At 44.6% G+C, this 26,471-nt stretch overlaps 1 protein-coding gene across 1 annotated transcript in view; it reads left to right on the plus strand.

Annotated features, from left to right (window-relative positions):
* Positions 1-26,471, plus strand: part of epb41a (erythrocyte membrane protein band 4.1a) — a gene marked incomplete at both ends in the record, with an annotated part of 80,461 nt that overhangs the window by 4,579 nt on the left and 49,411 nt on the right. The window contains 4 exons of the mRNA XM_080516462.1: positions 938-1,033; positions 6,202-6,324; positions 9,113-9,217; positions 19,378-19,583. Of these exons, the coding sequence (XP_080372588.1) occupies positions 938-1,033; positions 6,202-6,324; positions 9,113-9,217; positions 19,378-19,583 (530 nt within the window). The remainder of the gene's footprint in view (positions 1-937; positions 1,034-6,201; positions 6,325-9,112; positions 9,218-19,377; positions 19,584-26,471) is intronic.

The following is a 26,471-nucleotide window of genomic DNA, read 5'->3' on the forward strand; positions in this document are numbered from 1 at the left end:
GCACTGGAAACAGGTCCGACTTACTGTCGGCAATGAGAACCAAGCTCCTGCTCCGGGTGTACAGGAACCGGATAGCCCTTAACAAAGGGCCCCGGACTCCGTACTCCCAGAGCACCCCCCACATGATGTTCCAATGGACACGGTCAAACACCTTCTCTCCATCCACAAAACACATGTGGACTGGTTGGGCGAACTCCCACGAACCCTCAAGCACCTGGTGGAGGGTATAGAGCTGGTCCAGTGTTCCACCATCAGGAGAACCTGGTGGAGGGTATAGAGCTGGTCCAGTGTTCCACCATCAGGAGAACCTGGTGGAGGGTATAGAGCTGGTCCAGTGTTCCACGACCAGGACGAAAACCACATTGTTCCTCTTGGATCCGAGGTTCAACTAACAGCCGGACCCTCCTCTCCAGTACCCTGGAATAGACTTTCCCGGGAGGCTGAGGAGTGTGATCCCTCTGTAGTTGGAACACACCCGCCGATCCCCTTCCTAAAAAGAGGGACCACCACCCCGGTCTGCCAGTCCAGAGGTACTGTCCCCGACCGATGTTGCAGAGACGAGTCAGCCACGACAGTCCCTGCACATCCAGAGACTTAAGGAACTCTGGGTGAATCTCATCCACTCCCGGTGCCTTGCCACCGAGGAGCTTCACAACAACCTCGGTGACTTCAGCTTGGAAAATGGACGAGTCCACCTCTGAGAACCCAGTCTCTGCTTCCTCAATGGAAGACGTGGTGGTGGGATTGAGGAGGTCCTCGAAGTATTCACCACCCGATGACATCTCCAGTTCAGGCCAGCAGCTCCCCACCTCCACTGTAAATGGTGTTGGTGAAAACAACAGTGAGATCTCTTTCTTACCCCCAGGTGTAGGGATGAGACCCTCTGGTTCACCGGGGTGAACTCTAACACATGGCGGCTGAGCTGTGGGGCAATAAGCAAGCCCACGCCGGCCCGCCGCCTCTCACTGTGGGCAACTCCAGAAAGGTGGAGAGTCCAGCCCCTGACGAGGAGCTGGGCTCCAGAGTCCACGCTGTGAGTGGAGGTGAGCTTCTAGTGGAAACTATACGGTATGTGTATCCAGAGCACAATTCTCTTAATCTTTTTGTTTATTGATTAAATATGTACTCAGTAATGGACATGATTGAAAATATAACACAGTACAGTACTTGTATAAAAACATAGTCAAGTAAAAGTAAAAGAACTAAGTTTAACATGTACATGTACTTAAAAAAGTACACAACAAACTACCTAACTACAGCAATGTGAGTAATTGCAATTTGTTACTTTCCACTTCTGATTGCATATACCGAGGCAAATAAAGGCACAGGCTAAAGACTGCTGCATACTCATAAAAGAACAAGAAGAAAGTTTGTTTGCTCACACCAGGCAGCCGCAGAAACACAATTGTTTTCATCAGGACGTATCCTACGAGAAGAAGTTGGGCGAACTTGCAGGCCACGCCGCCTTACAGCAGGCACAGTTCTGTAAAAGAGCTAAGCATTTTAACTTTTCAACTGCACAGCTTATTTCTCTGTCGTGCTTCCAGAAATACATTTCGCTGAACTGTTTCAGTAGTAAAAGAGAAAGTTTGTATCTGAGCCACAAGAAGTGCAGGTTTGAGTCTGAGTCATGCGTTCAAGTATATCATGTAACTCTGAACTGTGCGATATGTTAATGAGCTCCGGAGCGCACACAGTAGCGAGGCTAGGTGCTGAACATGATTAAAGTCTGACTCATACAGTCAATAGTGCCCAGCACACCTCAGTGTGTACAAAGCCCTGTGGAGGACCGCGGCCCCCCTGGCGCTGGTACTGGGCCCAGGCCCACCCATTTGTTTTCTCAATTTTTTTTCCATTCTATTTATATGTAAAACATTCAATAACATCAAGGACAAAATACATGTTGTACATGTGAATGCAACGGATCAGAAAGAAGAAAAAATCTTAGAGTAATCATAGGCTCTGCCCATCTTTCATAAGATATTAATCAACTAAACACATAATACAATTAAACCAAAGCTGCAGGCCAACATGCCTTTTTACATTTCATTATTTCTTATTTCAAAATTTCAAAACAAACAGAATGACCACATGTCAATTCACATTTTTCCACAAAACAAACATGCCAAAACTTAGATTAAGGTATGTCCCTGTATTTACTCCACATACTGGCTTTGATACTTTTTTTGAAGATAAAATGTGATTGAGATTCTTTAGTTTCTTTGTTCAGATTATTCCATAAACTGGTTCCTCTCACTGTAACACGTCGCTCCGCAAGTTTAGTTCTGAATTTTGGCTTTTTAAATATTTTGAATCCTTTTAAATTCTTTTAAATAACTTCGATGCAGTAAGTCAGATATGGAACAATCATTGAATTATACAAGAGGCACAAAGCTTTATCATCTAAGTACTCCTTTACTTTATTTAACAAACCAATTGCTTTTGCCATTTTCAGTTTTTATTCCATTAATCTGTGATTTCCAAGTCAGATTATCATCAAGAATAACACCGAGAAGTTTTATATCCTTTACTCTATTATATCCTTTAATCTAATATTTTCTAGATTAAACCAACCTGAGCAGCTCTATCTAGACAGTAACATGATTTTCTAGATTAAACCAGCCTGAGCAGCTCTATCTAGACAGTACCATGATTTTCTAGATTAAACCAGCCTGAGCAGCTCTATCTAGACAGTAACATCATTTTCTAGATTAAACCAGCCTGAGCAGCTCTATCTAGACAGTAACATAATTTTCTAGATTAAACCAACCTGAGCAGCTCTATCTAGACAGTAACATGATTTTCTAGATTAAACCAGCCTGAGCAGCTCTATCTAGACAGTAACATGATTTTCTAGATTAAACCAGCCTGAGCAGCTCTATCTAGACAGTAACATGATTTTCTAGATTAAACCAGCCTAAGCAGCTCTATCTAGACAGTAACATGATTTTCTAGATTAAACCAGCCTAAGCAGCTCTATCTAGACAGTAACATCATTTTCTAGATTAAACCAGCCTAAGCAGCTCTATCTAGACAGTAACATCATTTTCTAGCAGGAGTATAGATTAGCAGGTAGGCAATGTAACAAAACAAAAACAAGAAGAAACATAAACATGATTGTGATAATTGAAAGAACAATAGCAGAATACAAGAAAAATCAGCAGAAAATCTCATCGATGAGGAGTGGGAATGTGCGTGTATGTGTGTGTGGTTTGTCCACTGGGTGGGGTTGGAGCTATTGTGGGGGGGCCTGCAGCGCCACCTCGGGGCCCGAGAACATTGGGCCTGGACACCGGCACGGGCGGACCCCCAGACCCGGGGAGGCCCCAGCGAACCACCCCGGAGGGTAAGACAAGAGGGTCCCACAAAAGAAGCATAACGGGCGCAGAGCGCCAGGCCCCAACCCAAGCCGGGACCGGCAGCCCCCCCCGTTCCCAGCGGTGAAGCCAGCCACCCCCCTGGGGGGGCCCAGCCGTCCCAGACCAGGAAGAGTGGGCCTGGCTGGGCTTTATTTATCAACGGAATACATACTTAAACCATACATCGTAATAACGAAATCACTTGATGTCTCATTGCCCAAATCAATGTTGAAGTCGCCACATAGAAACACACTCTTATTATTGATTTTGTCAAACAGCTGTTATTTTGTTAGTGAATGATTCTACACATGAACCCGGAGTTCTATACACACATATTATTTCCACAGTAATAATTTCCAGAATATTGTTTATACTATTTGTCCTATTACCAACAATATTGCACTTCAGAGCTGTGTTTATATATAGAGCGACCCCTCCATCTCATATCCATCAATTTGAGCTCCATCTATATCACCATGCTTCAGCCATCTTTCAGTAACTGCTATTATACTAAAGCTTTTTCTGATCTCTTTTAAATAATCTTTTTTTTAATATAGATTACACTTTAGACTCCTGCTGTTGAAATGAATAACAGATAGTGTAACTTTCAACCTTACATTATTATTAAATTGTTCCTCAAAATGATACTCATTTGTATTTACAGGTATAATCAAGTTATTTTCCATTTCCTTATCCATATATTTCCATATCTTTTATTCTGTACTTCATCATGTAAGTTTGTTAATGTTTCCATGGATCAGTACATTTTCTTTTTCCTTCCTGAATCAAACACCTCACAGTTATTATTACTTTGTGCAAAGATTTCCTCATCAATGTCAGATGAGCGATTTAGGTCCTGCCCACCTGTTGTGACCCTGCTTTTGACCCTGCAGTGAGTGGTTTACATTCTAGCAGTTCATCCAATAAGCAGCCTGAGGAAAGCTTTGAGTGAAAGCTCCTCAGCCAATCAGCAGCTTCTACCCCACGCGCAGTGACGTCAATATCGTCGTCCGCCCCTTGACGCAGGGTCGGCTCTGCAGCCCCACTGCGTCCTGGAGCTCCAGATCCTCCGTCTCCCGTCTGAACAACCACAAATTAAAAGCAATAAAGATAGACACACGCCTCAGAACTCCTGAAATGAACCCTGAACGACTTTAGGAAAGGTGGAGAACGCTGGGCAGCAGAAGTGGAGATATTTTTTCGGGATCGTTACATTCAGGCCCGCCCCTCCCTACACGCAGAACACGCGCTGTGCGTAGGGCCCCGCGATCCATGGGGGGCCCCATTTTGCGCAAGTGAATTGAATTTCCCTCGGGATCAATAAAGTATCATCATTCTCTGCAAATGCGCAAAGGATGCGCTGCATTTTGCCGAGAGGCGCGTAGAACACCGCCACCGAGAGAGAGAGAGAGAGAGAGAGGGAGGGAGGGAGAGGGAGAGAGAGAGACAGAGGGAGAGACAGAGAGAGAGAGAGAGAGAGAGAGAGAGAGAGGGAGAAACAGAGAGAGAGAGGGAGAGAGAGATGGTTTCCAAACATCAAAGAAAAAGTCCAAACAGTCAGAGGCTGGTGCTTCACTTGAAGGTGGGATGTTGTTGACATAAAAAAGAAAAAACTTTGTGGCATAAACTGTTTATGCCACAAAGTTTTTTCAGACGTGTGCATCTGTAAAGTTCTTGTTCCACTGTTGATAGAGGCTGTTCATTTGATTCATTAGTAATTGTAATTTATTATTATTATTATTATTATTATTATGTTATCGGAAGGGGGGCCCCAAAATAAAATCCTGCTTCGGGCCCCCACTTGGCCCTGGTTCCATTACATTACGGAAGTGAGTCCAGAGTGAAGCATGAATACAATCATGTACCAGCGCGACCTGCACAAGGTCTGCAGACCAGCCTTGTGTAGAGCATGTGAAGCTACACAGGTACGCCGTCGCCACAACTCTACTGAGTCACTGTCCTCAGTGCTGCCGGAAAGCACTGAAACAGAGATGAAGTGGAACCCCTTGTTTTCTGGGGGCTTATTTTAACTGGCCCATCCAGTTTTCTGGAGGCCCACCCACAAACACAATCCTGGTGCCGCTACTGGAATGTGGAACAGAAAAAAAGTACATCTGACCAATCACACAAGAGTTTGTGGAGCACACAGCAGAAGATATTTCAGCTCGGACGGTTGTCATTGTTAATGACACGCTTTGAAACCGACATAACTATAATAATATTTCGCGTTGAGGTTGGAGGGTACAGGGATGTGAATCAGTCTTTAACACCGTATGCATGGTCAAAGGCCAGATAACACTACGTAACCACCGCCACGCAAACTGGATAGCGTCAGCTTCATATGAAATACACTGGTGAGAACACTGAGCTTTAATAAATCAAAGCTGACCATCAAATCACTTACGAGTAAACATTTGGACGTCATCACAGAGTAGTCATCAGCTTTCATAGCTGGGACAGCAGTGTGCCACTGGCAGCCCACAGGCTTTTGAAGTGTCTACTGGGCAGGTACTGGACCTCGCAGAAAGAGTGTCAGGGAGGAGCTAAACCATTCATTGACTTACCAGGAGCCAGCTCCACCTAGACCGCCACCTTGTTGTCCTGTTTCAAAGTTTGTGTCAGCGAATAACCACTTCCAGACATGACCTGGTCACTTCTTGTTGAGCTGGCTACTAGCAGAGTCTCATCACAGTGTCTTTGTCAGGTCCTCCAGGTGGAGAAGGAGTGTGAGGAGGAGATGCCTGCCAAGGAGGAGAAGGAAGAGGAGGCCGTCGTGGTGAAGGAGGAGGACGAGGAGAAGGTAGAGAAGCAGGAGGAGAAGGGGGGTGCTGTTGAAGAAGGGGAGGAGGAGAAAGAGGAGAAGACCACAGAAGAAACCAAAGCCCCCCGAGCTCCACGCAGACCCAAGACCATGCAGATCCAAGTCACCCTCCTGGACGACACCATGTTCGAGTGCGAGCTGGATGTAAGACAAGCACAGTTGGTTTTGATTACTGTGTTTCTTTGGTGCTTGTATTCCGTTTAGAGCAGGGGTGTCCAAACCTTTCTCACAACGGGCCACATATGGAAAAATACACAAATAGCTGGGCCACTCACTTGATGTGAGGAACGTATTGCCTCACCTCGTCTATTTAAGGAACATACATCAGTGAGCCTACAACACTGCTTTTCATGAATGGGATTTCTAGTGTTCTAGAACAGAAGAGGGTTGCAGTTCATTCCCAAAACAGCTCCTCTGATTGCTTCTGCATGCGGATCTTCTTTCACCTGTATGAGAAGAGGGTGTGGATACAAAATTAATTATATTTTTTTGTATTTCAAGCTTGTTATGCAAATAAGTTTGGCTTGTTAACAGATCAGCTGATATTTGTTTTAAAAGTGCAATCAACATAAAATGATTGCATTTATTACGTAATAGGGCTTAATAACACACGGAAGGTGGAACATATTTTGAACTTACGGGTCCATTGTTGCGCTCAGTGGGAACAATGCAGATGTGCTTTGCCTGCAGGGTGGCTGGCAGGTCTGGAGTCAGGTTGCTGGTTGAGATCCGAAGGATGTTCCACCGGTGGTCGTTGGTCAGTTTAGTTCTCAGTCTGCTTTTGTTCAGAGCCGTCAGAGAAAACATTTGTTCTCATATGTATGTTGAGCCAAACAGACTCATTCTTTTCACGCGGCGTCTCATCAGAGGAAACTTGACTTCTTCCAAGCGCCGGTGAAAGATTGTTCAGAGAATCATCACACTGCATTTCTATAACTTCTAATTGCAGACTCTTCCACTTTGTGGAGAAGTCTGAAATCGTCTGTGGCAGAGTCCTCGTGCTGGAATTCTGTTCACCGTTTTCACAACAGTGCTCATCACATGGTTCAGCTGGACTGTCTTGGCACATAGTGTAGGATATGCAAGTCGGATTTTTGGCGTCATATTGTCGTCGTACATTGTACTCTTTCATCGACACTTTCATTACACATCAAACACACACACTTCCCCTTGACTTCCATGAAAAGGTAGAGTAAGACCTCTGATGTAGGGACACCCTAAAATCTATGGGCAGGTGTCCCCTGAAGACAGTTGTCCTCTCTTTGGAGGGACGGGTCACAAGGACAAATTGGCGGACCAGTTGATGTTGAACAAACACCAACTATGTTATGGTTATTTAAAAGCACATAACTGAACCAATACAAAGTTGTATACAATGTAAATACATATATACACATTTATATAAGATGAATCATAAATAATTATTAAATAAGATTTAATGGACTTCAGAGACCACATACAGTCCAGTTTCATCATAAGTGGACTAGACTGGTAAAATATTGCTATAATAACCTATAAATTTACACTTCTTTGTTGTTTTCACAGAGTATGTAATGAAATTGTCTATATTTTTGCAAGATCAAACAGTTAGTACTGAAAATGATTACATTTTCAACATATAGTCAATTTTAATGAAACATTATGGTGCAAAATACAGTGAAATGTCAAAAAGAAACTTGTATAAATCCTATATAAGCACCTTTCTTGGCGTGACCAGATTGGAGCCTCTTAGTCAGTTTGGTCAAACGGGTCTTATGTTCTCTGCTGTTAAGGGAAAGTGAAACTTTGGTGTATGCAGAGTACGTGTGACGTCAAAATCATCATCCACCCTGTGTGCTGGGGTCTGCTCCAACACTCTGAGATTGAAAGCACAATCTGGGGCTTTTGGGGTTTTAAGCAGGAGTGTCAGAAAATGTACCACAGGGAGAACTGGCTTCAAGCGTTCATAGCGACGTCTCTGCCTGCCCACATGCCCAAGTGTCCTTGGGCAAGACCCTGAACCCTGAACTGCCTGCGTGAGTGCAGTGAGAGAGAGAGTGGTTGGTGGTGGTGTGAGGGGCTGATGGTGCAAAGTGGCAGCCGTCAGTCTCCCCAGGGCAGCTGTGGCTACAGACGTAGTTCACCACCACCCAGTATGGAATAAATGAATAATGCAATGCAAAGTGTGTTTGAGTGTCCCGTAAAGCACGATATAAAACCAATGCATTATTATTATCTCCCCGTCTGAACAATCACAATTTAATAGCAAATAAAGAGCCAGAGGCTCAGAACTCCTGAAGTGAAACATAAACTACTTGAGGAAAGGTGGAGAACGCCGGGCAGCGGAAGTGGAGATCTATTCGGGATCATTACGTTACGTTATGGAAGTGAACCAGGATGCAATCATGTGACATCCACGGCCTGAATATTCAATCAATCCGGCCCAGCCCAAGTGTTTTTGCCACCTTAGTGTTGCTCAGCTTGAAATTTTCCAGGAAAAGCTGTCCGTTGTCCTGGTTTGGCAGGTTGTTCCCTCACCACGGTGTGTTCACAGTCAAACATGTGACGTATCCGCCCACTGCAGGTTGTCGGTCCTACCGGGTCGCTCCTCACAGGTTCTACTTGATTGATTTCCCCACTGTGTCTGGGACACTTTCTAACCTTGCGTTTCTTTGGTTGGACCATTTTTGGCCTGCTGTCGCAAAATTCCTTTTCCTTAATTTAGTTTTGGAGATGAAGGAACTGCCTTATTCAAGTCGGCTCCCCCAAGAGTTCACACAAAATAAATTCACTACCACCAAATCACGTTTCATGTTTCATGTGCAGCCACAGTCTAGTATTTTACTGGAATCTGGCCGTGGGCTGTGGTTCAGACACCCCTGGTCTAGAGGCTTCCAGTGAGTTCTCAGCACATCACAATGTGTGTGTGTGTGTGTGTGTGTGTGTGTCTCAGAAACATGCCAAAGGCCAGGAGCTGTTCATGAGGGTGTGTGATCACCTCAACCTGCTGGAGAAGGATTATTATGGTCTGGGTATCTGGGACACGCCGGCCAGGAAGGTAAGAGTCAACAACTTCTAGCTCCTTTACACCAAACACAGTCTGCATAGAACTATTGAAAATGACAATTGAATTATTGTTGTTCAACCACGTTGTGCACCGGCTCTTCTAGAAGAATTGTAGATTGTTGAAGTAACACAGGAGTCCGGTCAGCAACCTTCAACACTCAAAGAGCCATTCGGACTCGTTTCCCACTGAACAGAACACACTGGGTATGACTGGTTGGCACTCAATGTCGTTCAACTGTTGTGTACATCCTGGTTATTGAACATTAAGTGACTCATTTCCTCCATGTGTGGCTGTGCAGGAAGCATCATTCCTCCACGTGTCTGCTGATTGGTAATGACGATTGTCGCTCTCAACAGGTCCGCAATATTGAAATATCTCATCTGCCGTAAACCCTCTCATTATTAATCACATGTGCCACTTTACACACACTGGTCATGAACACCGGTGTCTTGTGACGACGTTCAGGCACTCGTCTCAGTGACATGAGAGGAGATCCAGTGGAAGATGGATGCTGCCGTTCGGATTAAGAAAGTGTTTCTGCTGTGTCACATGTAAAGGAAGCTCAGTGCTTCGGATGACTGTGGAGCTGCAGCTCACTGCCGCTGCAGCTCACTGCCGCTGCAGCTCACTGCTTCGGATGACTGTGGAGCTGCAGCTCACTGCCGCTGCAGCTCACTGCCGCTGCAGCTCACTGCCGCTGCAGCTCACTGCCGCTGCAGCTCACTGCTTCAGATGACTGTGGAGCTGCAGCTCACTGCCGCTGCAGCTCACTGCCGCTGCAGCTCACTGCTTCAGATGACTGTGGAGCTGCATCGGCAGCTCACTGCCGCTGCAGCTCACTGCCGCTGCAGCTCAGTGCTTCAGATGACTGTGGAGCTGCAGCTCACTGCCGCTGCAGCTCACTGCCGCTGCAGCTCACTGCTTCAGATGACTGTGGAGCTGCAGCTCACTGCCGCTGCAGCTCACTGCCGCTGCAGCTCACTGCCGCTGCAGCTCACTGCCGCTGCAGCTCACTGCCGCTGCAGCTCACTGCCGCTGCAGCTCACTGCTTCAGATGACTGTGGAGCTGCAGCGGCAGCTCCACAGTCATCTGAAGCAGTGAGCTGCAGCGGCAGTGAGTTGCAGCTGCAACTTCCACGTTCTTTGCACCACCATGGTTGCATACTGACATTACGTGCCGGTGTCGTTGCGTGACGTTCACAACCCCGCCCTCATTTTGCCGCACTCTCTGTGGTGGGATTGTGCAACACAGTTGGCTTTGGGTGCGCTTTGCCTTACCGTACCCTACCGCCCCACCCGATTCAGGACGTACGGCAGTGGGACCGAGGCTCAAGGATCCGCAGCAGAGGGACTCTTTCGTCATGCGGTCAACCCCTGAACTTACAGGAGACCATCCATCCGTGTTTAAATGTAAACAGCTGACATGTTGTCTCTGGTTGGAGCATGAAGCAGAGGCCTCTGCTAAGAAGTGGGCTCAACATACCTGGAGTATCTCTCCATCGCCTGCATTGACTTACCCTGACAATAGCGATCCTGATGAGGGTAATCATGAAGCCATTCAACTCGTTCATTTTTCAGTCTTGATCCGTGCACATACACTTAAGAGGGGTGGATTCTGCAGCATCTCACCAACTGTAAACATGGACAAATCCTGCAGAGCACCCTATGTAATGGAGGAGCAATTATACTTAGAAAATATAAAGAATTCAAAACATCAGTCAGGTCAAAAGCAGCACTGTTGCTGCAGCAAAAAGCCAGTAAGGAATTCTGTAAAAAATGATTAACTTAATTCTTAACTTTGTGAATGATCTAATATTAATTCAACGGACAGTCTAAATAGACAGGCTCACTGTGAGCACTCAGTTTGACTTTATCCCGACACAGATGTTTTGGGCAGTGCTTCCTGGTGCACCCTTAACTCCTTGTGAGCACATTTTGAATTAGCTGTAATTACTCACCTTGCTGGCAGGGTAGCTCCATAAATCCACCTTTCTGCATGACCATTAACCTTGTTGCTTCAGACCAAAGCTGGTGGAGATAAACAGTCTTGAAAACAAATGAAGGACAAGTACAAAAGCATGTTTCAAAGCGCTCGGTGACAAGGCGTCAAAACGATTGCAACACTCTTTGTCTCTGCTGAAACTCTGCACACCCATCACCATCTTCTAAGAATGGCCAGGTCTTTTTCCAAAGAGGTCAAATTGGTCAGGAGGTGTAGTTTTGATACTCTCTGAACTCTTATCCAAAATAGAACGTGCAGATTAGTGGTTCAGCATGAGCTGCCAGGATGAAGTACCCCAGTGAGCGATGAACCAGTGTCACAGTACAGAAAACACAAGGTTAATATCATTATGGCCTGAGCCTGAGCAGAGTTTGGCGACACCCTATTGGAACGCAAGAAATTATTATTATTAGTAGTAGTAGTAGTAGTAGGAGTAATAATATTCTTTCTTTATCTATTGTCCAAACTGCTGCCACATGACGGCCTAAACATGATCAAACCTTCATGAATATTTGCACACAAGTCAGAAGTGGCGAACCATTTGAAACTTTATACTCATTTGTCATTTGTCAAAATGGCTCCAAATGGGCCTCGACATTGTTTTCACATCTGTAACAACAAAAACGTTCAATACGTTTCACTTACGTCCAAGAAAATTAGTGGACATGTGCAGCAGGTCAAGCCGCACACATGTTGCCGACATCCATAATTAAAACCAGTGAGGTGTGGTGAGGTTCCTGGCTGGTGAGGCTCCTGGTGAGGCTCCTGGCTGGTGAGGCTCCTGGTGAGGCTCCTGGCTGGTGAGGCTCCTGGTGAGGTTCCTGGCTGGTGAGGCTCCTGGTGAGGCTCCTGGCTGGTGAGGCTCCTGGCTGGTGAGGCTCCTGGTGAGGTTCCTGGCTGGTGAGGCTCCTGGTGAGGTTCCTGGCTGGTGAGGCTCCTGGCTGGTGAGGCTCTGCCTCCTCTGGAGTCACATTTACAATCGTAAAAACTGAAAAGAGCTTCTTCTTTCACTCTTCATCCAACAGCATGAAGTGGTGAAACTTCATGTCCCATCAGTATTCCTCTTTCAGTCACACTGACACCAACACCAACACCAACACCAACACCAACACCAACACAAACACAAACACCAACACCAACACCAACACCAACACAAACACAAACACAAACACAAACACCAACACCAACACCAACACCAACACCAACACCAACACCAACACCAACACCAACACCAACACCAACACCAACACCAACACCAACACCAACACCAACACCAACACCAACACCAACACCAACACCAACACCAACACCAACACCAACACAAACACCAACACCAACACCAACACCAACACCAACACCAACACCAACACCAACACAAACACCAACACCAACACCAACACCAACACCAACACCAACACCAACACCAACACCAACACCAACACCAACACCAACACCAACACCAACACCAACACCAACACCAACACCAACACCAACACCAACACCAACACCAACACCAACACCAACACCAACACCAACACCAACACCAACACCAACACCAACACCAACACCAACACCAACACAAACACAAACACAAACACCAACACCAACACCAACACCAACACCAACACCAACACCAACACCAACACCAACACCAACACCAACACAAACACAAACACAAACACCAACACCAACACCAACACCAACACCAACACCAACACCAACACCAACACCAACACCAACACCAACACCAACACCAACACCAACACCAACACCAACACCAACACCAACACCAACACCAACACCAACACCAACACCAACACCAACACCAACACCAACACCAACACAAACACAAACACAAACACAAACACCAACACCAACACCAACACAAACACCAACACCAACACCAACACCAACACCAACACCAACACCAACACCAACACCAACACCAACACCAACACCAACACCAACACCAACACCAACACCAACACCAACACCAACACCAACACCAACACCAACACCGGAACATATTTGTCCTACAAAGAAAGTTTATTTTATAGAGATGGAGAGAACACCCTTCTTGTGTCCAAGCAATTCATATTTACTGTAAACAAAATAAAGTATAGAGTGTGCGGCACACATTAAACTTTTACCTTCAATAAAAAATACTGTTATTTTTCAAACTTTAAATTCTGGCGCTTTAGTCAATTTTAATAAAGGTTGCCTGTCAAAATAAGAAAAGAAAAATAATTCTTTTTGGCCAAAAGTTTAGATATCACGTGCTTAATTAAAACATTTTTTTTTACTTACTCCCATTTTATAAAAAACAAACAAACAAAAAAAAAAAGCCTTAAAACCGTTTTGGCCTTACCTTTACTTAAAGTTGCGACTGTATATGTTCAGTCTTTCTAATGCAGAGAATGACCTCCACTGATACTGTTGTTGTTGGAAGAGCCAGCAGGATTCACTCTGTCACCTCTGGAACAATCTGGATTAGATCCTTCTGGGCCGAAACTCTGAGAAACTGTCATGTGATTAGCATCCACTCCTTACTGCTTGTGAGCTGTACAGTCCGACAAGATCAGCTTTTAGTCTGACAGAGTCAAAGAATCTTTTATACTTTGACAGGCTCTGCACTTTGGTGTCATCAAAACGCTGTGACGTTTCCTGAAATGTGGTCCAGCCGACCAGGCCAAGGACAGCAGCTCACCAAACTGGTCAAACCCAGCTTTTACTTAAACACCGACATTGTCCAAGATATTCTTTTCTTCTCATCTCTGACTGTTTGCTGCAACTATCTGCAGGCCAAGCGCCGTGCGCTTCTGCTCATACTTCTCATGGAAAATGTCCAACTTCTGTCTCATGCATTCAATAACTGAAACTGTGTCACGACTCTGTGCACAACAACATCCCATGTTCATGACTCTGTTTTGCAGCACTTTAAAAAAAGGCACAAGTTTCTATGAAAACGCCCTCATATGCCGTCGGGAAGAAGTACGTGGATGTTTTTGACAGCCACCGATCATCTCCGGCAGCCATCATTACAGTTTCATTGTCAGCTGTCAGGATCTTCACTGATAATGCGGAATACAACACGCAAATCTGGAAGCTACATGCTAATTGTCTGCAGCATGCAGAGTTTGAGCTTCATGTGTGGCTGCTGCTCTTGGAAGCCGGCGCTTCACAACATCGTCCTGTAAGTGCGTACGTTTCATGGACTTGCTGAAAAATGTACCTTGTCCCTACTGTTTTGAAAAGAGTTCTTCTTTCAGACACACTCTTTGCTGAATGCGTCAGCAGCAGGTTTGGCTTGTGTGCAAGCAGCAATGGCGGGGGCTCGTCTATCGTCGCTTATGTCATCGAAACCCAAAAATGCCTCCTTCACTTAACAGGCATCACTTTTTAAAGCCACATCGCTCAAAATGACAGAAATGTGACCTTTGTTTGTGACATCAGTAATCTCATCTACTTCTACTGCAACACATGAGCTGGCATCAATCTCCTTTTTAATATCCTTTCTGATCACATCAGCAACTGCTTCAGTGAAGTCATTCTGTATCCTGTTTGACAGCCAGAAAACACAGCGGATCCTTCTAAAGGTCCAACTCATGTCTCGTCTCTCTCTGCAAAAGCAACAGTTCAACATAGTTGCCTGATTAGAGGAGTTTGCCCTCTCATCGTACCACGAAATGCTAGCTCCTGTTTGGCTAGGAAACAGGTGGCATTAATAAGGTCTTTTTTCCCACACCTTAGCATTGGGGATGCTAATGTTTAGTCTCCGTTGCTCATCCAATGCCAAATCTATCCTTGAATTTCCAAACGTTTTTGGAGAAATCAAGCTTTGAATGTGTGTGTCTCATCTTTCATGTTTGCTGAGGCTTCTTTGCAAATGTTTCAGGTCCCAGAATCCCAAGCTAGTCCAGACATTATCACCAGATGAGAATAAAAGGCACGGGAAACAGTAAAAGCAGTTTCTTGCAGGACGGCCAGTCTTTTTGTTTGTACCACTCCGTTTGAAAAGAACCACTCTTCTGATGCAAACCTTTTAGCTCCAGCTTTAGTCTTTCATCATTTATCACCTTCTGTTTGGACTGGAAGCCCAGTTTTTAGAAAGGCTTCATTCTTGAAATACAATCCTCCACAGTGAGTCGGATCAGACAGAGCCTGAAGGAAATGTGTTCTTGACCGACTAGCTTTAGTTTGCTGCCGACTTTCAGTTTCGTCTGTTGAAGCCAGCAGTGCGGCGAGAAATCACCTTTCAGTTCACGTATGCCTCCTTGAGGTGAGGCTGGGTACTGCCTGCCTCACTTGTTGACTTCTCTCTGCACTTTATTGTAGGGATCAGCAGGGACACTTCACTCACATGTACATTGTAGACATTACAGAGACTGTAGAGAGTCCTGCTGTGTAACACATATTCCTGTAAAGTTCATATTGCTGATATGCTGAGGAACAGAAACAGGCAGCATCATGTGACCCAGTTTATATTGGATCAGTCAGACATGAGGCTCAGATCTCCACTGCCTTACCCGGGATTTCATCAACTAATAATCAAACTTATTTTTGCTTAATAAAATGTCAAAAATGTGTAGAGTCATACTGAAAATGTATCTTTAACACAAATCAGTCGAAAATATGAATATTTATTGTCTATACTTTTTTTTACCATGCCTCACCTGCCATCATGATGAATAAGACCGCACGTCACAACTCCAAACCCAATAGGAAGTCCACTATTTTAATGTATGTTGTACATTAAACATCTGAAACACAATCCTCTGAGGACGTAACGCCGGGAGGCCTGGAATCTGTCCAGTCTATACTCCAGGCCTTCCAGATGAAAGTGTACCAAAATGTAACGATCACCTCAAAGGGTGTGGTCAATGTCTGACCATTTGCCATAAAACAGGAAGTGATGTGTAACTGTCTGCCTGAAACCAGATGTATTGTCACAGGGCTGCCATAAACACGTCCACATTCTAATGTCCATCCAGAGTCTCAGTGTTCATTTTGAAAACAAATTCTGATGTAGTCTTAGTTTAGTCATCTGAAACCTTTTTAGTCTTAGTCTCGACACCTTTTAACCTTTTACACCTACTTAAACATTTGAAGTGACTATGTACATTGAGTGCAGACCAAATAACACCACTATTTAATGTGGGCTACATGTTGATGGGAGTGTTTTGTGTGTGAGGGGATAGTGTTTAACTCCCCTTCTGCTGTGTTCAGGTCAGTGATTCTGGCAGGTAATAGACTAAGACTGTTCAGAGGGACAAACTGGGGAGGCTGCATGTTTTATTTTTAGCAGGGTTTATAAATTCATTATTTAGGTGTTTTATCTTGAGGTTTTTCTGTAATTAGTCGCAATTAATCACATACGTTTTTGACAGCTTGTAATGATATTCATTTGTGACAAGAGTTAATGTAGACTCGACACACAAAGTATATTTGAATTGAAAGACTATTTTCATAGCTTTCTTTCCACTTGGGTGAACTTTGTTCTTCTCCAATTTTAGCAAAAAAGAGAGAAAAAGACATCTATCCACTAACAGAGATAATGTGACAAAAACCCAGACTTGCCTGTTAAAGTGCAGGTACACCACTTTGAGAATCTCGGTATTTCTAGAAACAAAGTTGTAAACTCATTATATGACTAAAGTTGCAATAATATACTGGAACACACTGGGGCTGCAGCAAGGAATCAATAAAATCGATTAAATTCAATTAAATGTGACCAAATTCGATTATTAAAAGTGTTTGCAACGAATTTCATTATCGATTCCTTGTGTTGTGTGATTTATGTGTCACTCGGCCGGCATTCGCTCTCTCGGTAACATCAAAGTTGCAGCGCGGCACTGGAGCTAACCGGCTCGCTGCCGGAGCGCGGAGACAAAACAAAACAAGCAGTGCAAAGCGGAGGATGTAAACAACAACAGAGGATTCACAAGGTCCGCCGCCCGGCTGAGATTACTGTTGTAACGTCACATCTGTGGAGCTCTAAGCCTACATTTAACCTATTTTCTGCAGGGAAACGCACCAGATTGGGCTCCGATTATGATTTACCTTTACTGCTCCGTACCGCTCCATACCGCTGGATGATCTCGTAAAAAGATAGACATTTTCATAACATGCACTGTGAAAACAAAAACTGTCTGATAACTGTCTGAATTTTTGTCCCTGAATGCTTCTAACATAATTCCAAATGGTCTGTCTGCTTCCTCTCATAGCTGCTCCCCTGCTGCGCTTACTTCCATATTAAAGCTTTTAACCAATCACATTTCAGCATCACCTGTTGCCGGGTAAAGAAATCTGCCTGAGGCCTTAAAACTGCTGTTGGTCACCCTGCTGCTTCAACCAATCACATTTTGATATTGGCGACTCAGGGCCTTCTAGAAGGTCTAGCCCAGGGGTCGGCAGCCTTTAGTGCTCAAAGAGCCATTTGGGCCCGTTTCCCACTGAACACAACACCCAGAGAGACACACACTTTATTTTGACAGTCCCCCAGGCGGACCATGCCAGGAGGACACTACACATCAGTCTTTTATTTTGACAGTCCCCCAGGAAGACCATGCCAGGAGGACACTACACACCAGTCTTTTATTTTGACAGTCCCCCAGGAAGACCATGCCAGGAGGACACTACACACCAGTCTTTTATTTTGACAGTCCCCCAGGAAGACCATGCCAGGAGGACACTACACACCAGTCTTTTATTTTGACAGTCCCCCAGGAAGACCATGCCAGGTGGACACTACAGACCAGTCTTTTATTTTGACAGTCCCCCAGGAAGACCATGCCAGGAGGACACTACACACCAGTCTTTTATTTTGACAGTCCCCCAGGAAGACCATGCTAGGACAACACTACACATCAGTCTTTAATTTTGACAGTCCTACCAGCAGCCCATGCTAGGAGGACACTACACATCAGTCTTTTATTTTGACAGTCCCCCAGGAAGACCATGCCAGGAGGACACTACACACCAGTCTTTTATTTTGACAGTCCCCCAGGAAGACCATGCCAGGAGGACACTACACACCAGTCTTTTATTTTGACAGTCCCCCAGGAAGACCATGCCAGGTGGACACTACAGACCAGTCTTTTATTTTGACAGTCCCCCAGGAAGACCATGCCAGGAGGACACTACACACCAGTCTTTTATTTTGACAGTCCCCCAGGAAGACCATGCTAGGACAACACTACACATCAGTCTTTAATTTTGACAGTCCCCCAGACAGACCATGCCAGGAGGACACTACACATCAGCCTTTTATTTTGACAGTCCCACAGGAAGACCATGCCAGGAGGACACGACACACAAAACCTTCTTCACTGCTGGTTGACAACTTACAACTAATAAACTAAACTACATGAACTAAGCAACAAAAACACAACACAACACAATTATTAGCAACACTACAAACCTAACATAACCCCCAATAATTACATTTAAAACACCACAAACAGAAACTCCCACAATGCATTGCAGCTCTCAGCTCCTTTATTGCTACACATTATTAAAATGGAAGATAAATGTGTGAGATGTGGATTGTTAGAACCATGAGTGTGATGGTGTGGCTTTAATGTCCTGTAGTTGTTGTGTAATTCACTAGAATGTTCCGTCACTCTCAACAAGTCTGTAATGAACCTCCTGGAACTGTCGGCTTTTACTGTGAAAGGTACAGGAAGCTCCCAGCTTCAGACACCAGTTGAGCCGCTGTCATGACCTGCAGCCGCGATTCTACCTTCTTCATCCTTTATTGTTGTAATGACGTTACGTCGCTGCTCGTTCACAACCCTACATTTTACCACTCTTTGTAGTGGGACTGTGCTCTGAGGTAGTATTTATTTTGGCAACACGAGTATCTGGCTGCATACCATCTGTGATGCAAAGGCTTTTTATACTGCATTTCTGCATGGGAACATGGTTTTTGTAGCCATGAAAAAGTTATTGAGGGGTGGATTGACTCAGACCAGCACTCGTAAAGTCCTTGGTCTGAAATGCACGCCCCCCCCCCCCCCCCCCCCCCCCCCACTGCTTTCAGAGAATCAAGGAAGTCACTGGTTGATTTATAGATGCTCTGTTTGATGTTTGTTTCATGATGCTTCAGTAATACGATCTGTGTTTGTATGTTCCTTGTCTTACTGATCAGACCTGGATGGACCTAACCAAAGAGATCCGCAGGCAGGTGCAAGGTCAGTTTACCTTCTCTGAGTCACTTTTCCTCCTCCACACGTCTGTAGTGTTGTGTCTTTATTTGTCCTACTCTTCTCTTCTTCAAGGGACCAACTACAATTTCACATTCAATGTGAAGTTTTATCCTCCGGACCCGGCGCAGCTCTCCGAGGACATCACGAGGTACTGAGCACAAGATAAACCTCATGACTTGGTTTATCTTCATTTAACGAAGAATTGCATGTTTCTGTTCTGTTTTTCATTTTAAATGTCCTGTGAATAATTTACTAGACAGTTGAACTTTAATTATTGGAATTGTTGTGTGTGTAGTAGTTTTATTCAGTCACTGGGTCGTTTATAACTTTGAACTTTTGTGTTTAAATGAGATGTTTTTACCACTAAAATGAACCTGAAGACTGTATTAACTAGAACTTTGGATGTTCCAGACATTTTAGCTTAATTGATTTTTAGCATTTTATTTTAGCAATTTTTCTTTTTGCAATTTTTAGCAATTTTTTTTCCAAATGTGCTATTTCTCCACTTTGAGCTGTTGTATCTTTTCAGATCTTCACCATAACTCCTCACTAGTTTCTGTACTCACGTCAGAGCTCCAGGTAAAGCAGCAGCTTGACAGTGAAATTAAATGAAGTTTAAGTTTTAGTTTTCCTTATTTGGATTCCATCCTGGTTATCTTGCCAAGGGGAGCCTTTGGAAACTCAGTATTTCTCAGCTGCAGTGGAAGGGAGATTGCAGGACACTCAGATTTCCTAGATGGACTATTCAACTTTTCTTTACTTTAAATGGAACATCTGGAGCTTTGACTGGCAGAGACAAGTCCTTCAGAAAGAGAGCCTGCAGGTTATTTACATTTAATTCAGTCAATGCTTCATCGTGTTGGAATTCACAGAGCTCCTCCCAGTTCTTTAATACTTTAGGAAACAGTCCCATCCCACCATATTTGCAAGTACGTGCTGTCTATACGTGCAAAAATGTGAGCAAAATTTGGGGAACTGTACGTGGTGAAATCCATCTCCGTACGGATTTGGAGCACGGAGACACGCCATAGCACTTTACGTGCACGAGGAACTTTCCCTGCTCTCGGGCTCTGGATTCACCCCAGTACAGGTGACGCGCTGCCTTCGACAGCCAATGAGCGCACAACGCACTGACTAAGTGCTGCGTACATGATTAGTGCATGGTCTGTGCGTACTCAGCACTTCCCCAGTTCTACTGTCCAATGAGCACGCAGAACTCACATGGACCGCACCGAGTCAACACTTGCTCCGCAGTTACAACGCATATTGTGCGCACTGATTTCTGCATGGATGAAATCGCCGTCTCCTGCCTCTGCATCCTCATTGTTTGTTCCGTATCTTTTTTTATTTATATTTTCCCTTCTCCGGTGTCAAAGCAAGTAATACCACGTCATGCTCATGCGCTGCCACTTGAAGCTGCTCTTGCAGCATCAGAACCTGGAGTCTCTGCGGTGGACTCTGGAGGCGGCAGCAGCTGGGACATCGGGCACAAAAACTCACCTTCATTGTATTTGCACGCACTTACAACATGCAAGTGAGTAAGGACACCGTACGTGAGCAGCACGTGTAGGTACGACCTCCATAGGATAACGTGGTAATGACACGGAGATCGTACGCTGTAACTCACCACGTGTGCAACGCACGATGCACTCAACCACTCACGGGCGTGCGGGCCACATACTTACACCTTGCATTGCTGTACTTCCTCCCTGCTCTTGTCACTTCCTCCCCATGGTTTTAGAAAAACGTGGCGGCTGTGGCCTTCCCAAAAAAACGTACGGACTAAAAACACATGGTGGGTTAGGACTGTCATTTTACTTGGTTATAGAAGAGAAAATGCCGAGACTGACTTGAGATTATTGACCATTTATTAGAATAGTCACATGGTCCACTATGAATGCTATGAACTTGTGCAGGAGTCCAGCCACGTCCAGAGGAGCTACAACCTTCACATTTGCTAGCCTCTCTTTCTGACTTGAAAATCTGGCATTACCAGAAGTAACAAAAACAAAGAAGTTTGTCTGTATCTGTTTGTCCATGTACCCACAACAGCCAGCTATGCTCCTACCTCTCACTCCACATTCTCACACTCTTAAGAGTGTCTGCAACTTAGAGAAACCACGATGGCCTGGATTTGCAAAACGCTTCAAACTTCAGAAAACACTTCCAAATACTTGAAGTGTATTCAACTTGTCATTCTCAATACACATGTTATGGGCTCTTTTTTAATGACAGGTAAATGCAGGAAAGGTTTTTTCCTTGCTGACATGCTTCATCATCTGATGCGCTGAGAAAGGCTGCAGATGTAGCTGAAACATATCAGCAAGGTAAAAAAAACTTTTCCTGCATTTACCTGTCAATGAAAAAGAGTCCATAACACACAAACACTCCTGAATCCAAGAAACACTTCCCAATTCAAAAAACATTTCCCAATTCAAAAAACATTTCCCAATCCAAAAAACATTTCCCAATTCAAAAAACATTTCCCAATCCAAAAAACATTTCCCAATCCAAAAAACATTTCCCAATCCAAAAAACATTTCCCAATTCCCCACACCACTGTTGGGATTTATGGTTGGTAATTAGCATTAATAATTACTGAAAGTAATGGATTACTGAAAGTAATAGATTACTGAAACTAATTTGGGAAAAATTGGAATTACTAATAAAGTAAACGGTTAGTTACTCATCAGCAACTCCTAGAGTAATTGAGTAATTACTCAAAAGTTAAATTATCAAAAATAATTTATTAATGAAGAATTATTAATTTGAATACATTGATTATTTATCAAATAATAATGAATCGGGGCACCACCAGCTAAGCTGGAAATAGCTAATACCAAATTTCAGTCTCGTTTGTCAAAAAGGGTTATTTAAGTAAGTTAATATTTCTGTGTAAATATAACAATATTAAATAACAAGGAAGGTGTGAGATTCGAGCACAGACTGTTACAAACCAGTGAATTGTCAACAATAAATACACAATGATAACCAAGAATCGATCAATTCAGTTAAAATGCGTTTATTAACAAAAATGTATTTATTAAATAATAATTCAGAAATTATATATTAAAACAACACAATTAAGTAATAAACATCAAACACGAAGATCTAATCTATTAAACAGCAAACACTATGTACAAAGAAAGGGTCAGTGTCAGTGGATGTAATGACCTCGAACGGACACCAGGTGGCGGCAGGCGTCTAGTTCGAGGCAGTAACCGTAACAACCACTAGGGGCGCGGCGGCGCACGAAGGGAGAATGCAATGACTCGATGTGTCCACTAAGTGGCGACCTCTCAAGAGATTGCAATCACCCACGCGGCCACCAGAGGCGCTCGGCGCACTCTTTCTGGACGGCGTGACGTCACTGTGCTCGTGCACGGCTCGTGAGCCTGCTTGGAGCGCGCCTGGGGGCTCGTGGCCGAGAATTCCCAGGGACAGTGAACTACACATGGTCTCAGATGCGCATGGAGGAGAGCTGTTTCTGAGCTGCGATTGTTTGTGAGGAGAGGAGAAGAGAGAAAGGAGGGGGAGAAAGGAGGACAGAATCTACTGTGTGTCCAGCTCTGCACACTCTCAGTCTGCACACGGAGTCTAAAAGTGAGACTGTGGCAATATTGGACTCCAGGCACAGAGGGGCAGACTGAGGGAGAGAGAGCTACACAGTGCGGAGGTTCGCGCTGATGTAAATCCAACGCGCAGACACAGATTGGTTGGAAACAGGGATCGGCGTCCCTGACTTCAACACAATAATAAACACACAGCAATATTACAGTCACGTTATTCTCATTGCCTGCCCAGACTCTAAGCCTTACTCAGTTTGACGAGGGTGAACGTGCTTCGTGGCCGGGGAAAGTCCGTTGATTTCCCGGCTGCGGGCTGGTTTCTCTGGCGTCCAGGGAAACAAGCTGAACTGTCTGTGGACAATGAAAAGTCCACAGGATGATCCCAGGAGCGCTTCTTGTGAGGAGGGAAAGAAGCGGCTTCAGGTCTGCATGCGTGAGGAGTGTGTGCTGCCACTGCACACTCACTGCGGTACTTTCTCTCCGTGCGAAGAGGTGCGTCCGGCTCGGAGCACTTTCGACATGCAAGAGGCAGTTTTTACCTTTGCGGGGGTTTTATACCTCTTGTTTTGGTTCCGGGTTCTCGCTGGGGTCAGGGCCATATGGACCAATCCTGAAGGAGGGCCTACCCGGACATTCCAGCTGGTGAGGGAGCTCTCGGGCTCCCCTGCTGTTGGCCTCCAGTGTTGCACCTTGGAGGGGGGGGATCCGGGGGGTGATCACATGACCAATGGCGAATTTTCTTGGCCTGAACATGTGATCTCTTTGTTCTCAAAACGTGGTCCCCCTCCCCCCTTCCATGAGGTTGAGTGGCCCAACACCACAATGGGAACGTGTGGTACCTGCTGATTGGACACGTTGCCAATGACACGTCACTGCTGATTGGACAGAAGCACAGTCATCTCTGTACTTTGATTAAAGACTGTCTCCATCGTTAAGAGACAAGATCTTTCTTCCTCAATGTGGCCTCCAGGTAATGACGGCTGGTTGAGGCTTTATTGAAGCTTTGACAGTTCATTTGAATCGTGGTCATTATTGGAGGCTTCAGTGACACACAGTGCTTGACAAGGACGTCCAGTGGTCAATGAAATTAAGTGCAATGAATGTTGTTGACGGGTTCATAGATTGCTTTGGATTTGGTTTAACATGCACATCCCCGTTCAACTGCACTAAATGATTGTGTGGTTTGTTGTGGATACAATAATAATGAGTCATTGGTAGCAATCCAATTAGCAGGTACCACACGTGTCCCTTGTCTTGAGGTGAATTGGGAAGTGTTTTCTGGATTGAGAGGTGTTTTCTCTATTTGGAAATGTTTGTTTTTTTGATTGGGAGGTGTTCTCTCTATTTGGAAATGTTTGTTTTTTTGATTGGGAGGTGTTTTCTCTATTTGGAAGTGTTATTTAGATTGGGGTGTGTGTCTCTATTGGGAAGTGTTATTTAGATTGGGGTGTGTGTCTCTATTGGGAAGTGTTATTTGGATTGGGGTGTGTGTCTCTATTGGGAAGTGTTATTTGGATTGGGGTGTGTGTCTCTATTGGGAAGTGTTATTTAGATTGGGGTGTGTGTCTCTATTGGGAAGTGTTATTTAGATTGGGGTGTGTGTCTCTATTGGGAAGTGTTATTTAGATTGGGGTGTGTGTCTCTATTGGGAAGTGTTATTTAGATTGGGGTGTGTGTCTCTATTGGGAAGTGTTGTTTGGATTTGGGTGTGTGTCTCTATTGGGAAGTGTTGTTTGGATTGGGGTGTGTGTCTCTATTGGGAAGTGTTGTTTGGATTGGGGTGTGTGTCTCTATTGGGAAGTGTTATTTGGATTGGGGTGTGTGTCTCTATTGGGAAGTGTTATTTGGATTGGGGTGTGTGTCTCTATTGGGAAGTGTTATTTAGATTGGGGTGTGTGTCTCTATTGGGAAGTGTTATTTAGATTGGGGTGTGTGTCTCTATTGGGAAGTGTTATTTAGATTGGGGTGTGTGTCTCTATTGGGAAGTGTTATTTAGATTGGGGTGTGTGTCTCTATTGGGAAGTGTTGTTTGGATTTGGGTGTGTGTCTCTATTGGGAAGTGTTATTTAGATTGGGGTGTGTGTCTCTATTGGGAAGTGTTGTTTGGATTGGGGTGTGTGTCTCTATTGGGAAGTGTTATTTGGATTGGGGTGTGTGTTTCTATTGGGAAGTGTTATTTAGATTGGGGTGTGTGTCTCTATTGGGAAGTGTTATTTAGATTGGGGTGTGTGTCTCTATTGGGAAGTGTTGGGAATTTTAGCAGAGAGTGAATTAGTCATGGGGAAGGTGGAGGTTCGGGAAAATGAAATCATTTGGTGGTCACAGTAGTGAAATCACGAATAAAAGAAAAAAGCCAGTGAGTGGCCACAAGTGGTCACTGAGGTCTGAGCTGAAGGTGGAGGCCGGAGAGTAAAATGGCTCCGTCATTGTGGCCAGTGACACCTGAGTCCACACCGCTGGACCAGAGCCTCCATTCTGTCAGAGTGTCAGAGAGGGAAGGAGACACAGATTGGTAGGCATCACAGCAAAGACGAGACCAATATAGTACAGACTGTTGGTTAAATGTATAAATTTAATATTTCAACATGGACGGTGAAAATGCTCAGTGGACTTTGTCCTGTGTCTCTCGAGTTGGAGGAGGTGAGTGGTGTATGTGGAGGTCGTCTGCCTTCACTATTCATAGGCTCACTCACAAATGACACTTATTGGTACACACATTGTCACAATTGATAATCAACTAGTGCTATCCCCAGCTCTGTGTCATTTGAAGATGAACGTATGACATATGAATGTACTGCTGTACATTCAGTATTCGGCCTAATGTCTCATCAAACAAACACATCTATAACACTGGAGGCTTGGATATCTGGATATCTGATATGTGATGACATTAAACATTTGAGATAAATCTGGCTTCAATTCAACACCCTACCATCGGCACTCGTCCCGTCCGTCAACGCACCAACAGTACAGGAGGACCTCAGCTTGTAAAAATACCTGGAATCAGACCTGGAAAAGCTCCCATAAGTACTCTGGTGGCTGTTGTCTGTGCTATGAGTCATAGAATTGATTTAGTTATTTCTTGGTCCAATCAGTTGGGTTCTATATACCCAGTATAGTTTGTGAACTTCATCGAGTGGTATAATAGGATAGATGCTTGACTGACGTCCTTACATCGGTACACGGTAGCTGAAGTGCTGTGGACCTGTCTTTTGGAGGCCCTGCTTGTATGGACAGTGTCCTTCAGCTCATACAACCCCTGGCCATAATGATGGAATAAGCAGTCTTGGAGGTTGTTCATTCAGTTGTGTAATAGTCAATAACAATTGCTTTTTTTAGATCAAGCAGAGGGAAAAAAAATACGGAATCACTCTGTAAATTTCCGTTGTCAAAACCAACACCTGCATCAGATTAAACGTGCTCATTCGTCTGCACTTAAAAAGGAGAATTCACACCCTGGAGAACTG

The sequence above is a fragment of the Blennius ocellaris genome (genome assembly GCF_963422515.1).
Source record: "Blennius ocellaris genome assembly, chromosome: 20".
Lineage (NCBI taxonomy): Eukaryota > Metazoa > Chordata > Actinopteri > Blenniiformes > Blenniidae > Blennius > Blennius ocellaris.